General features: G+C 44.8%; 1 protein-coding gene across 4 annotated transcripts; it reads right to left on the bottom strand.

The window, feature by feature from the left end:
• Window positions 1–4,653: 4,653 nt before the first annotated feature.
• Window positions 4,654–13,345, bottom strand: LOC139400252 (ETS translocation variant 5-like). 4 transcript variants are annotated; one of them, XM_071145231.1, is made up of 10 exons: window positions 13,188–13,345; window positions 12,857–12,995; window positions 12,160–12,210; window positions 9,463–9,583; window positions 8,777–9,052; window positions 8,249–8,547; window positions 7,464–7,592; window positions 6,663–6,832; window positions 6,030–6,137; window positions 4,654–5,763 (listed from the first exon to the last, which is right to left on the bottom strand). In XM_071145231.1, exons 1-10 carry the CDS (start codon window positions 13,233–13,235, stop codon window positions 5,521–5,523), a joined length of 1,584 nt encoding a protein of 527 aa, XP_071001332.1. In that variant the 5' UTR covers window positions 13,236–13,345; the 3' UTR covers window positions 4,654–5,520. The 4 variants fall into 4 exon arrangements, with proteins under 4 accessions (XP_071001332.1, XP_071001334.1, XP_071001333.1 ...); XM_071145233.1 differs by having other exon boundaries at window positions 6,036–6,137; XM_071145232.1 differs by having other exon boundaries at window positions 12,857–12,992.
• Between the last annotated feature and the right edge of the window lie 1,192 nt (window positions 13,346–14,537).

Below are 14,537 nucleotides of genomic sequence, written 5' to 3'. Positions count from 1 at the left end.
GGTCTCTGTTACTGATCTGGAAAAAAAAGCACGTGTCCTGTACTCTTCTTTTGTCTTCTTGTAAGAAATTAAGAGGCTACATTTTTGCCTCTAAATTAAGTTGAATTACAATTCTCCTTATTTGATTAAATAACATGGGTTTCAACTCGACCAGACCATTTAAAACAGTTAAATGTTTTTTTCTTTGGTAAAAATGTACAAAAAATAAGAAAAAATCTAAAATGTATCTCAATATAGGAAAAAGTAAAAGATACATCTTTGCTGGTGATTATTTTTATAATGAATACATACATGTACATAATGTCTTTGAGAGATGCTATTTGCTGTATACTTGCATTCTCATTAAAAAACTACGATCCTCGACGGGACAACTTGGAACAACAAACGTTTCAGTATACAAAAATGTCAGTATACTAAAGTTTCAGTAATGTGCAATACAAAGAGCATGCTGTTTTAAAATGAGGAAATTCCATGTACTATGCAACCACAACCATGTACATCGCTTCATGCTGTGACTAATTCTCCAACGGTCCTTTTCCAAGCAGCTTCGTCAGAACTCTTTAACGACATTTTGTGTTGATACTTTTTGTGGAAGACGAACAACTCAACGGCTAATGCGGTATTGCATGCATAATGTACCATTTTAATTTATTAAAACGAATGAAAATAAAATCATGTGAAACGCGAGATGATTGTGTCAAAGGCGAAGCTAGAAGTAACTTTAAAAGTTTTCTTTTACAAAATAAAAGAGTCGTTCTACAACAACTGTCTCAGGTAACTTTTTTATCATGTATTATCTATATAGGCTTTTATTATTGTTTTATCAATATTTTACGTAGCAACATGTACCTACCAAATAGAATCTCATTCTGGTTCTGTGGTACCTACAATGAGGAATGCCACACTTCAAAGGCCCTTGTTATTTATGATAATGTTGTGCAGTACACAAATCAACCACACAGTGGCACTGTCTAGTAACGAGAGTATATCAAGTCTCATTTTAGTCTTGCCCTGGCATAGCCTGGTGGAAACAGACCGATCGCTGCACTCACCATTCTCATTCACTTCACGTATTATCACTAATTAAAAGATGATTGATATATGAAGTGAAATAGAAAGGTGAACGGTGTGATCAGGGTGGTTCCACAAGGCTAACCCTGTCATAGGCTACCGCTCCAGTAAATCCATGTGTTATCTTCACAGAGGAAAAGGTCTGATCCAGAGCTGATCCAACTCAAGATCCAGTAAATATAGTACAGGACAACATTAATCAGATTTTAATCTGATTTATTTTGGACTGAGCTGTCAATGATATCCAGAGATCTGAGCTGCCAATGAAATCCAGAGATCTGAGCTGTCAATGATATCCAGAGATCTGAGTTGTCAATGATATCCAGAGATCTGAGCTGTCAATGATATCCAGAGATCTGAGCTGTCAATGATATCCAAAGATCTGAGCTGTCAATGATATCCAGAGATCTGAGCTGTCAATGATATCCAGAGATCTGAGCTGTCATTGATATCCAGAGATCTGAGCTGTCAATGATATCCAGAGGTCTGAGCTGTCAATGATATCCAGAGATCTGAGCTGTCAATGATATCCAGAGATCTGAGCTGTCAATGATATCCAGAGATCTGAGCTGTCAATGATATCCAGAGATCTGAGCTGTCAATGATATCTAGAGATCTGAGCTGTCAATGATATCCAGAGATCTGAGCTGTCAATGATATCCAGAGATCTGAGCTGTCAATGATATCCAGAGATCTGAGCTGTCAATGATATCCAGAGATCTGAGCTGTCAATGATATCTAGAGATCTGAGCTGTCAATGATATCCAGAGATCTGCTGTGCTTGTGAGTTTGACAGACGAAGAGGGAGTCATGCAGAAAGGATCCTTACAGAGAGAAACATCATGTTGAACTATGGGGGTTTGTCTTTGGATGCATCCATTTATTGCCCACCTACTTGTGTGTGTGTGTGTGTGTGTGTGTATGTGTGTGTGTGTGTGTGTGTCTGTCTGTCTATGTCAGTGAGCATGTGAAACCCTGTACAGTTTTCTATAACAATCCCTTTCAGAGTATGTGCAGAACTCGTTAGCTGCCTGAAGCAGGTTGATTATGTAACTGGAAAGGAGGATGAGAGACGGCCTTATACACGTGTCTAAAAGGCGTGTAGTAGTGGTCAAGTGTGGAATTTCCGCGAGTAGGACAGTCAATGTGTTGGTAATAATTCTGGAGCACGAACCTCAAATGACCTTTGTTAATTAATGTCCCTTGCAACAATGAATTCTGCCTCTGGGTATGTGGTCTCCAGTTTGTACAGGGTCCAATGAAAATATTTGATAGCATTTTTGGTGTCGGGATGGGATGTACACAGCCACTGTACTGGTACCCAGTGTATATAGCCAAGCTATCATTGTCTCGGTACTGGGACCCCGTGTATATAACCAAGCTATAGTACGTAAGCATTTCAATGTTATTCTACACCTGCTGTTTACGAAGCATGTGACAATTCAAATTGGATTTGATTTATACATTTTACTTATACACATACTCGCGGAAATTCCACACTTGACCACTACTACACGCCTTTTAGACAGGTGTTTAAGGCCGTCTCTCGTCCTCCTTTCGGTAAATCTCACCGAAACGATTTACCGAAGATCACATCCATTGAAAATGTATGCCGGCTTAATTTAGATGTGTTGTTTGTGCACAGAAGTTACAATTTCGCTACATTTCAATGTCACACAGAGGTTCTGAAACATTTTTGATTGTCTAGGACCGAGATTGGGAAACACTGAACTAGTTGACTGCTGTGGCTAGCTAGCTGACTGCTGTGGCTAGCTGGCTGACTGCTGTGGCTAGCTGGCTGACTGCTGTGGCTAGATAGCTGACTGCTGTGGCTAGCCTAAAAGGGACTTGTTTCGACCGTTTGATTATCTTATCCTTTGAGGTTTTAAAAGTGTTCTTCCGCTATGAATTTGAACATTCACAGCAACTGGGAAACGTCTATGGCAGCCATTGTTGTCACCTTAGCTTGCTACATAACTTCTGAGTGATAGGAAGCACGAGCACCACCAATCAACCGACACCACTGTTCACACACGCGTCATTACTATGACGTTGTTACAACAGTATCACAACTAGCGTGACCATGTCAGCAAATAACGGCTGTCTGAACACACACAAATCCGATTTGATCACTTGTAACTTGCTGTTTGGACAATCAGTATTCCAAAACAGAATAGAAGAACCAAACTATTCTGACCATTAAAGCCTGCAGGGTGAACAAGGCTTAAGTACAGGTGTCATTCTAAAGGCCACATCTTATTGCCTGTTCTTCATAGGACTATTGTGATACTGTGTCCTGAAATCAGGAATGTGTCAGATGTTGTTATACATTCACAAGAAGTGGAATTCAATAAAAAAAGACCCAACTCAACTTGAACCACAGTAATACGTCACTGAAAGCTAGATTGGTTGGTCAGAATAGGAAGAGACTCAATAAAACAGTTTGAAGCAGAAAGTATAGTTTATTGTATCCAGTATAGAAAATCAACCAAAAGCAGTGGAAGGCACACATTGTTTTTGTGGGGAAGGGGGTGGGGGGGTTGTCACTTGTATAAGTGCCAGCAAACTTCAACGTCGTGGACAAGATACCCCGCAACCCACATATAGACAGAATCATATCAAAATATACTGTTACACACGTGTGACGCCGACACAGCCCACCACACAGTCAACGGGGAGGTCTTTCTAGGCTCCAACCCACTGCCTCAATACGGTGTCCATATTAGGACAGCCTCAGTCTTTGCAGGACTTGACAGACAACCCCTGCAGAGACTGGGGATATGTCCTAATATGGACGCCGTAGCTTCATGACAAGAATTAAAGGATGCAAACCAGTTACCAGGCCAAACATTCCAGCGTGTACAATGTCAAAACATATGACTTTGCAAAAATATATTCATATATACATTTACATTTTAGATGTTTGTTTCATATACTCCCCGATAAACTATACGAAAAGCAGAAAACTTGAATGGTACAGCAATAGGTTGGTACAGCTTTCTGTGAGAAAATGCGAAGAGTAGAGCCCCCCCCCCCCCCTGTTTAGCTTACTATTGGCAGTTACAGTTTTTGGAGAAGGGACTGCGTGACAGTTGCAGTACTTTTGTCATCGTCATTGTACATAAACATATATTTTTCAATACACACTTCTTAATAGGAAGTCAACACTTCAGGAAAAATACTGTTTTGTATGCGCGTCCCTTTTACGACAAAATGAGTCAAATGAAAGAGCTAAAAAACATATTGGAAAGATACATCTGGTAGGACACGCCAACATCAGGAGTAAAGAGCTGCCATGGTTAAATGCGGTGGAAAGATACATCTGGTAGAGGACACGCCAACATCAGGAGTAAAACAGCACCGGGAAGGCTTTACATTTTTGGGTGAGAGAAAAAAAAACATCCCCTGAGTCTGAAGAGAATGCTGAGCTAGCGAGTCCGGAGTCCACCTCTCCCATTTCAGATTGGATTTCAGTGTGTTGTTGTTTTTAATGATTGGCCAAAGCAACTTGCTCCGGGGTACTCGCGTCCCAGCTTCTTTATAGTCGTACGATGTATTATGGATTAATAAGAAGTCGGTTGCCTGTGTGTTTGGCCCATTCATTGCATACAGAGCTACATTACATCACCACCTGCGGTACTAAGGTTCATTGGAGTCGTAGATTCCAAGGTGAAGCCCCTGTGCGCGTGTCAAGTGTACTACTCTTTTTGTTTGGTTTAAAGGCATAAAACGATTGCTATATCAATGTTTTATATCCTTAACATTACTTGTCATACTCGTACCGAGCAGATTGTGGAAACTGCATGGCTATTGGCTACAATCCTGGCACACTCGTGCCCATTACTTGAGTCCCATTATAAATCACGTGAACAGTGTCCTCGCTCAACCCCCGTAAGGGAGATCACTCAGTTCAGTTTATGTTGATGAGGACCGCACACCTTTCGCCACAATTCAGTTTGATAACAGAGGGCAAAGAATAAGCAAGATGGCCGACTCAGGTTTGACTGTTTTTTCCTTGGGACTTGGGGAGGGTAATCTCAAGACTGGCAAGAGGAGCTGAGTTTGGGATAGGAGTAGGGGAGGGGGGTTACAGAGCTCCAAATCCGCTCAGCAGTTTGGGCTCTGGGTGTGTAGTTAGGGGACTAGGGTTTGGGCTCTGGGTGTGTAGTTAGGGGACTAGGGTTTGGGCTCTGGGTGTGTAGTTAGGGGACTAGGGTTTGGGCTCTGGGTGTGTAGTTATGGGATGTGGGGTAGGGTAGTGGTGTGTAGTTATGGGATGTGGGGTAGGAGTGTACAGTTAGGGGACAAGGGGTAGGGTAGTGGTGTGTAGCTAGGGGACCAGAGTTTGGGGTAGGGGTGTGGTGTGTAGCTAGGGGACCAGAGTTTGGGGTAGGGGTGTGGCAGGGTACCAGATGACAGCGGTCTTTATTCCGTCATTGGTCAGAACATTCAGAATGAATAGTTATCGGGGAAGCCCAGTAACGAGACGCACCGCTCCCCTCCGTCGGCCAGGTAGGGGCCACAGCCATCCTCGTAGTGGGTCAGGGGCACGGTGGTGTCGTCCTCCCCCGCAGACAGCGGCAGGCAGTCCGGGTCCTGCTTCAGGCTGGGCCTCTGGTTGTCAGGGAAGGCCATGGAGAAGAGCGCCTCGGGGTCACACGTAAACTTGTACACGTACCTCTCTCCAGCCACCTGACCCCACCCGAAGAGGAAGAGGGAGTTAAACAGTCGTTCAGCGCACAACCGCTAGTAGTTTGAAAATAACGTTTGACTTTATACCCAACCTTATGAAACTCTCAATGCATCTGACCTGTCCTTATATACAACCAATGTACTATTTATTGGTGCAATGTAGCCCTCCATTGTACTGTGATGTTTTCCATCAATTCACAAAGCCTCCATTGAATTTGACCCAAAACAGAAAATTGCAAATTGACTTGAATTAAATTAAAATTTACCTTTACCTTCTGCATGATGCCCTTCTCGTAGTAGTAGCGTAGAGAGCGGCTCAGCTTGTCATAGTTCATGGCAGGCCGGTTCTTCTGGAGGCCCCAGCGCCGAGCCACCTGCCACAGGAGAGAAACGGTTCAAATCAACCTGTAGATACATACACCAAGCTCTTCTGATCAACCTGTAGATACATACACCAAGCTCTTCTGATCAACCTGTAGATACATACACCAAGCTCTTCTGATCAACCTGTAGATACATACACCAAGCTCTTCTGATCAACCTGTAGATACACACACCAAGCTCTTCTGATCAACCTGTAGATACATACACCAAGCTCTTCTGATCAACCTGTAGATACACACACCAAGCTCTTCTGATCAACCTGTAGATACACACACCAAGCTCTTCTGATCAACCTGTAGATACACACACCAAGCTCTTCTGGGGTTAGTTTCTGGTGTGCCACTTCTCGTGCCGTAGTAATACTGTGCGGTTATTCCTGGAAGCACAGCGACTTATCACGACTTGTTGAAACACTCTTCTACTTTAAACTCAGAGACATAATGATGAAAAACTCTAGGAAGCCCTAAAGTCTCTAAACTCACTAGGACCACAGCTCTGCCTGCTGACCAACTGACCTCTTCGGGCTCGATGAGTTTGAACTCCATGCCGCGGCCGGTCCAGGAGATGAAGTGACCATTGGCCGGGTCGTCCAGCAGAGTGACCAGGAACTGCCAGAGCTGCAGGGAACCTCGGCGCTGGTAGGGCGGTCCGTCCCGGAACACTCCGGCCTCCTGCTTGATCTTGCCTGGATGGACAGAAGGAGAGGGGGAAAGAGGGAGTGAGTGTGTAAATGAAGGAGTGACGTGGTGGGGTGGGGCGGCAGGGTAGCCTAGTGGTTAGAGCGTTGGACTAGTAACCGGAAGGTTGCAAGTTCAAACCCCCGAGCTGACAAGGTACAAATCTGTTGTTCTGCCTCTGAACAGGCAGTTAACCCACTGTTCCTAGGCCGTCATTGAAAATAAGAATTTGTTCTTAACTGACTTGCCTAGTGAAATAAAGGTCAAATAAAAAATAAAAAAGTGGTCACAGTCAGGTGAAAGACTCCAGTGATTGGCAGTCTGAGCGTGGGGATACAATAAGAGGCTCTGCTCATGTCACACAGGCTTTCTGTCCAAGGCCCCGTGGGTCTACTCTGGCATCCACACTGCCATGACATAACGAGAAGATGTCAGATACCAGGATTCACTACCTGCTGCCATTTACACCTAAAGCCCTGTGTCAAACCAGGCAGAGGTTAAAATAGTATCTGTCTTTTTAAATATTTTCAGTGTTTGATTCTGGATGGATGGGGTTTGCACTTTTGGGACAATTCCAGGGGTTCCATTGTGCCGGGCAAGCCCTTGTTTTTCATAGCAATTTACGGAAGAATGTCTCACCTTCTAGTCTCTCTGGAACCACGCATGTGTCGTCGTTGTACAGATGAGGCTCTCCGTCGTAGATCAACCCATCACTGTTTTGGTAGAAGTTACCGGACTTCCTGAAAGAAGACTGGCAGTTCTGCATTTCTGTAAGACACAAGGGAAAAGAGAAAATATTAGACATATTTTTCCTTAACATGCTCTTCAAACCAGAAAGATACAAAAACTATTAGGTGTTTCTTTGAATAGATTCTTACTACTAACTTAATTTCCCAACCCCATCTTTTAAAGTAGCCATTAGCCTAATGACATAATACCCAGTAGAAGACGGACATACATTCTCACACAGCCAGCGGTCTCTTAACAATCCCCTGGGGTTTTCTTAGCTGGGACTTTATTAAGAGCATTTGACTGTTACATCACTGACAGAAAGTGGCCCAGACATGGAGAGTGAAATGAGGTCATCTTAGCTTAGTAGAGTCTTAGAATGCTACACTGCTACATACCCAACCACTACTGCTAATACTAGTGTCCACATCAGTCTGAAACATGCTTACTGTTTTATCCCCATCGCTGCACTATTAGCCGTGTACAGTAGACTCTCAAAGGAACTTGGACTACCTCCAAACCCTTAGGGCCTTCCTGTCTGGACTCAGATTAAGCCTAGGCATGGAAGGAGAAGCACTTCCTATTGAGATTCTCCATTGAACATGTTTTTTTTAAACTCCAGGACTGGGTCTAATCTATGAGTGGGAAACTGAGCCTGAAAGACCGTTGCCATCCAGCGATTCCCCAGGGCTCACCTTGGTCAAAGCAGAAATCCCGGGGCTCCTGCTTTATAGAGAGGCCCTGGAACGGGGTGCGGGGAGGGCCCATGGTGGGGACCCCCTGCTCGGTGTAACGGAGGTCCACCAGCTCTTGCTTGAAGCCCTGAGCAGGGAGGAGGACCAAGGGCTCTGACAGGTGCCGCTGGTAGATGGGGCGGCCGTCCCGGGACAGGGGGGCCCGGTGGGGGTGATGGGGCTGAGGAGGGTAAGGGGTACAGGCGGCACCGTCAGGCGGAGGGAAAGGCAGACATGGCTCAGAGAGCTGCCGCTGGAACCTGCAGAGGGGAACGAGACAGAGAGACAAAATAAGGACAAATTTGTCAATTAGGATCTTAAACCAGAGAATCATACAACAATGGGATTTCAACTGTAGCACTGAACATGCATGCTGAGTCCCAGCCTACAGTAGTTCCAATCATGCCTTTACAACCAAGCTATGGGGTCAAACAGTGCATGGTGTCAACACATGGTGCCAACCTGAGCCAACACATGGTGCCAACTTACCTGTGTTCTGAGCTGTAGGAGGCATCGGAGTGATTGACAGGTAGGCGGGGCACGGCGAAAGGCTGGCTTTGGCTCGGGTGTGGCGGGAGTGTCCGGTGGTGGGAGGGGCTGTGCCCGTGAGTTGGACGACTGTGGCCGGGGTGTGTTGCCTGGACAGGGGACGTGATCTGCCTTTGTAGGGGGTGTGTCCCCGGGGTGGGGGCGGGGCTGCAAGGTGAGGCGGGTGTGGAGGGTGGGGTTAAACTATTGATGCCAAGTGGCTTCCTGTTGTAGGCACTGTGGAGGGAGAAGGGGGATGGAAGTGGTTAACTTGGGCCTGTAGAGCATGGCTGTACACCTGTTGTATTCGGCGCATGTGACAAATTAAACTGGATTTATAATAGCACTAAGGCACCTTGGGGGTTTGTGGTATATGGCCAATATACCACGGCTAAGGGCTGTATCCAGGCACTCGTAAGAACAGCCCTTAGCTGTGGTATATGGGCCATATGACACACCCCCTCAGGCCTTATCAACTTGATGTAGGTATATCTAATTAAGCAATGTCTTAGTAGAGAACTTTATTATGCCTGTACCCTCTTTTATGATCTTTTATTGGTTGTAACAGAAAATACCTCTTGCTACTGAGAGTACAATTTGTGTGGGGTGTCAAAACCTGGTCCGTCTCAGTGGGTACTGTAACGTACCTGTAGCTGTAAAGGCACTTGTCTGTGTAGAGTCTCTGTTGTTCCTGACTGCAGGGGGACAGATCTCTGGAGGCGCTGGACTCTCGCTTCACTTTATTGGCTGGAGGTCCATGGAACATTACTTTGAAGAAAGGAGAAAACATAAAAAAAACTGAAATATATAATATATGCCATTTCAAAGATTCACAAAATAATCACTACGTTGAATATATTTACTCAGTACTCTTGTTTTGTATGCTTCACTAAGGAATAAGAAGATAAATAGTTTTCTATCAAAGGATCAAATGTGTCTCCTATGCTGGGATTTGTCTTTAATTCCAACTTCCCAAATGTTTGTTGTTTAGTGAATTAGTGAGGTTGTAAATCTGTCCTTACATTTGGGAGGGAAAACTATAAACCCAGCACTGAAAGACAAACAGTGTACTTTCACTATTTACAAAAAATTGTTTCCAAGGCAACAATCAGACCAGTAACAAAGATGCCTTTGTATTAAATGACACAGACCAAAACAGACTGCTCGGACTTCCACCACCAGTTAGTAACTTAGGCAACCATTGTGTGTCTGTACATACAGTAGGACTTTAACTGGGTGCTGTGTTGGCATCAGAGGCTGGGTCTGTCAGAGGCTGCCAGAGGCTGGGTCTGTCCAGAGGCTGGGTCTGTCCAGAGGCTGTCAGAGGCCGGGTCTGTCAGAGGCTGTCAGAGGCCGGGTCTGTCAGAGGCCGGGTCTGTCAGAGGCCGGGTCTGTCAGAGGCCGGGTCTGTCCAGAGTCTGTCAGAGGCTGGGTCTGTCAGAGGCCAGGTCTGTCCAGAGTCTGTCAGAGGCCGGGTCTGTCAGAGGCCGGGTCTGTCCAGAGTCTGTCAGAGGCCGGGTCTGTCAGAGGCCGGGTCTGTCAGAGGCAGGGTCTGTCAGAGGCTGGGTCTGTGCCTACATCAACTCTCCATTTCCTGTTGTGCCACAGAACGGCCATCATTCAGCTTCCGCAGCCACGGGCCAGCAGTCTACACACACTCACGTTATGGGGTTAGGCCTCTCAGTGTCCATAGTGACCTCCATTATAAGATCAAATTTTGAACACCTAGCATCTATGAATGAAACACAGTGCAACTCTCAAGCGTGGCCAGAAGACATTTAAATCTCAGGTTTCAAATAATTTGCAACGTTTCTTTAAATCACTAACTGGTAGTTAGTAAGAGTGTGTTCTCACTTCTCAGCCAAGTTCATTGCTAAATTAAGGAGTAAGGAGATGATGGCATAATGCCATTTGGTCGCTATGGACACTGCCCCTTTGCCCAGCTGCAGAATCCACGCACGCACACACACACACACACACACACGAGAGAGGAGGACTGCTGAATGAAGGGTCTGTGAGACCCAACTGGCAGCGTGCCAAACTAGGGAGCGTCATGCCAACCCCGTCGCCGCACACACACACTCAGACTCTTCAGCAAACACAACAATCGCCCGGCTGTGCCACGACACAATTCACTCAGTGTGTACACACTGCATTAAACATGTCACTAGCTGCATCCGCGACAATGAAATACAACGTTACAGGGAAACAAGGCAATACCGGGCCTCTAAAAACACTCTTTCTTCCTCCACAGGATCATTCACATCTTGAAACCCAGGCCTGCAACTACACCAGGCCTACAGCTCCGTCTGGAGCCCAATCAAAGGCTTCCATTCAAACCCCATGCATATATTATTCTAGACAGAGAAAGGAGAGAGGAGATGAGTATAAAGCAAACAGCATGAGGGTTCTGTGGGCTTGGATTGGAACGTAGCCCATCCTAGCAGCCAAGAGCTGTGGTTAGTAGTTTGGGACTCCATGGAAGGCCATCCCAGGCTGCTATGGTGCACCTGGGTCATGTTAAGTAAGGCCCACCGTAGCAAAACTCTAATGCAACAGAACATCTCCCCGTTTCAAACCGTTCTCTCTTTATTTCCTCTGATGTTAATGTGGTGGATTTGGGCAGAGATCAGAGAATAGGATTGTTCTCATCCGGGTTGACGATCAACGAGGAGAGCTGAGGGATTTCTGGTATAAAACCACAAGATTCTTGATTTTCACCGAGTGAGTAACATCTTATTCTGAGGTAGCCCTATTATTCCTGTGCCTTTGTTGGAACACAAATCCCTACAATCCAATAATCAAATCAAGTTGTATTTGTCACATGGGCCGAATACAACAGCTGTAGACCTTATTTACAAGTCCTTAACCAACAATGCAGTTTTTTTTTTAAATACACTTCTCTTTTTTTTAAAGTAACAAAACAGCAAGGTGTGCATTAAGGACACTGATTGGCAACAGGGCAGAAGTAGGTCCACTGCAGGGTGAGTGGAGGTTGGTTAAATCAGGGCTCAATGACATCAATTGGATTTCTGCTTTCGACGAGGCAAATCTGTCGATAATGTTAGCCCTCAGCCTACATAGGCAACCCGAAAACCCCAACCACATACCCATAAAAACACACTCACTGTGACGCACTGAGTTAATATGCCAACTGGATAAGACTGGTATTGGAAAACCAGTACATCTCTTTGTTGTGCTTGTATGTTGTGTCAAAGACCATGTCTGGGAGTTAAAGCATAAATTGGGAAATGCGCAACTATGCAGGAGCAGACGCTGTCGATTCCCCTTTGTCACACACATACACATACACATATACATATATTTCATTGGTTGGTACTTACGGTTATCCGACTGGAAATCTGGGACAAACTGTTCGTCATCAGGCACCTGAGCTGAAAGAGGGGACGGAGAGAGTTAAATGACTAACTTATGGAAGGCATGCCACGTGGCTGAGTCACTTTAATATGCTTCATAGAACAAATATAATGCACTTGATGCAGTACAGTCAAAAATACAGTAAATATGTATGATACAGTACAGTCAAAAATACAGTAAATATGTATGATACAGTACAGTCAAAAATACAGTAAAAATGTATGATGCAGTACAGTCAAAAATACAGTAAATATTTATGATGCAGTACAGTCAAAAACACAGTAAATATTTATGATGCAGTACAGTCAAAAATACAGTAAATATTTATGATGCAGTACAGTCAAAAATACAGTAAATATGTATGATACAGTACAGTCAAAAATACAGTAAATATTTATGATGCAGTACAGTCAAAAATACAGTAAATATTTATGATGCAGTACAGTCAAAAATACAGTAAATATTTATGATGCAGTACAGTCAAAAATACAGTAAATATGTATGATACACTTGTTAAAAAGAGGAAGTTGTATAAAGTTCTTATAACAACCTATTTTCCAGTTTTTCCTGATTCAATAGCCTCGGCTAAACCACTGATGTTACTAAAAACAATGAGTATGATGCAAGATTGAAAACCTTCTGAAATACAAGAGCAGAACTCACCTTCTGCAATCCATGTCTCTTGAAGTTGCATGAGGTCCTGAAAGAGATCTTCTGTGTCCTGGGCGAGCTCAGTGTCAACAAACTTTCTCTTCCGGTCGTTAAATGGCGTGTTCGCTGGCTCTTCCACGTGACAATTCTGCTAGTACAATGTTTAAAACACCTACAACATTAGTGATTGCATTGGTGTGAACAAATCCCTAAGCATTCATGTATGCTAAAAAGTAATTGTTATCTTAATCCACTATGAAAAGTTTCAGATTAGTGCTTTGATCAAAATCCTATGTTGAAAAACTATCAGAGAAAACATCCAGAGAGTCATCCAAACACTCACCCTGGAGGGGGCCATGAAAGGGACTTGCTGGTCATAAAATCCATCCATGTTGCCTGAATATCTTCACGCCCTCGGGACTGAAGTTGGTGTTGGAGGGGTGGAGGGGGAGGAGGGGCTGACGGTAGCAGCAGGAGACGCTCGTTCGTCTGTCTGTTCTTTCTGTGGAGAGCAGAGAAAAGTGTGCCCCCTGGTCAGTAGCTTATACCCAAATCACCTGTCATATAATGTCAACAGAGACATAGGATGTTTTCCAAATGGCAACCTAACCTATTCCCTGTATAGTGCACTATATCCTATGGGCCTTGGTCTAAAGTAGTGCACTATGCCCTATGAGTCCTGTTCTAAAGTAGTGCACTATGCCCTATGAGTCCTGTTCTAAAGTAGTGCACTATGTCCTATGGGTCCTGGTCTAAAGTAGTGCACTGTCCTATGGGTCCTGGTCTAAAGTAGTGCACTGTCCTATGGGTCCTGGTCTAAAGTAGTGCACTATGTCCTATGGGTCCTGGTCTAAAGTAGTGCACTGTCCTAGGGGTCCTGGTCTAAAGTAGTGCACTATGTCCTATGGGTCCTGGTCTAAAGTAGTGCACTATATCCTATGGATTCTGGTCTAAAGTAGTGCACTATGCCCTATGGATCCTGGTCTAAAGTAGTGCACTATGGGTCCTGATCTAAAGTAGTGCCCTATGGGTCCTAGTTTAAAGTAGTGCCCTATTCCCTATGGGTCCTGGTTTAAAGTAGTGCCCTATTCCCTATGGGTCCTGGTTTAAAGTAGTGCCCTATGGGTCCTGGTCTAAAGTAGTGCCCTATGGGTCCTGGTCTAAAGTAGTGCCCTATGGGTCCTGGTCTAAAGTAGTGCCCTATGGGTCCTGGTTTAAAGTAGTGCCCTATGGGTCCTGGTCTAAAGTAGTGCCCTATGGGTCCTGGTCTAAAGTAGTGTCCCTATGTGGGGTCCTGGTTTAAAGTAGTGCCCTATGGGTCCTGGTCTAAAGTAGTGTCCTATGGGTCCTGGTCTAAAGTAGTGCCCTATGGGTCCTGGTTTAAAGTAGTGCCCTATGGGTCCTGGTCTAAAGTAGTGTCCTATGGGTCCTGGTCTAAAGTAGTGTCCTATGGGTCCTGGTCTAAAGTAGTGCCCTATGGGTCCTGGTCTAAAGTAGTGCCCTATGGGTCCTGGTCTGAAGTAGTGCCCTATGCCCTATGTTTCCTGGTCTAATGTAGTGTCCTATGGGTCCTGGTCTGAAGTAGTGCCCTATGCCCTATGTTTCCTGGTCTAATGTAGTCACTAGGGCATAGTGCCAGCCTGCCTTCGGGATAAGACAGTTGTTCCTTTCCTCTGTCTTGGGTGTTTGTTAG

The sequence above is a fragment of the Oncorhynchus clarkii genome, unplaced genomic scaffold, assembly GCF_045791955.1.
Source record: "Oncorhynchus clarkii lewisi isolate Uvic-CL-2024 unplaced genomic scaffold, UVic_Ocla_1.0 unplaced_contig_822_pilon_pilon, whole genome shotgun sequence".
Taxonomy (NCBI): Eukaryota; Metazoa; Chordata; class Actinopteri; order Salmoniformes; family Salmonidae; genus Oncorhynchus; species Oncorhynchus clarkii.
The sequence above is the reverse complement of the archived record's forward strand: the minus strand, read 5'-3'. Positions and strand labels throughout refer to the sequence as shown.

What these genes read in the sequence shown, in the direction of transcription:
- LOC139400252 (XM_071145231.1), bottom strand. Translation starts at nt 13,235, where the DNA reads ATGGATGGATTTTATGACCAGCAAGTCCCTTTCATGGCCCCCTCCAGG. An exon ending in CTTTCATGGCCCCCTCCAGG is followed by an intron (nt 12,996 to 13,187) that starts GTGAGTGTTTGG and finishes ACATTGTACTAG; the next exon opens with CAGAATTGTCACGTGGAAGA. An exon ending in GCATCATGCAGAAGGTAAAG is followed by an intron (nt 5,764 to 6,029) that starts GTAAATTTTAAT and finishes GGGTGGGGTCAG; the next exon opens with GTGGCTGGAGAGAGGTACGT.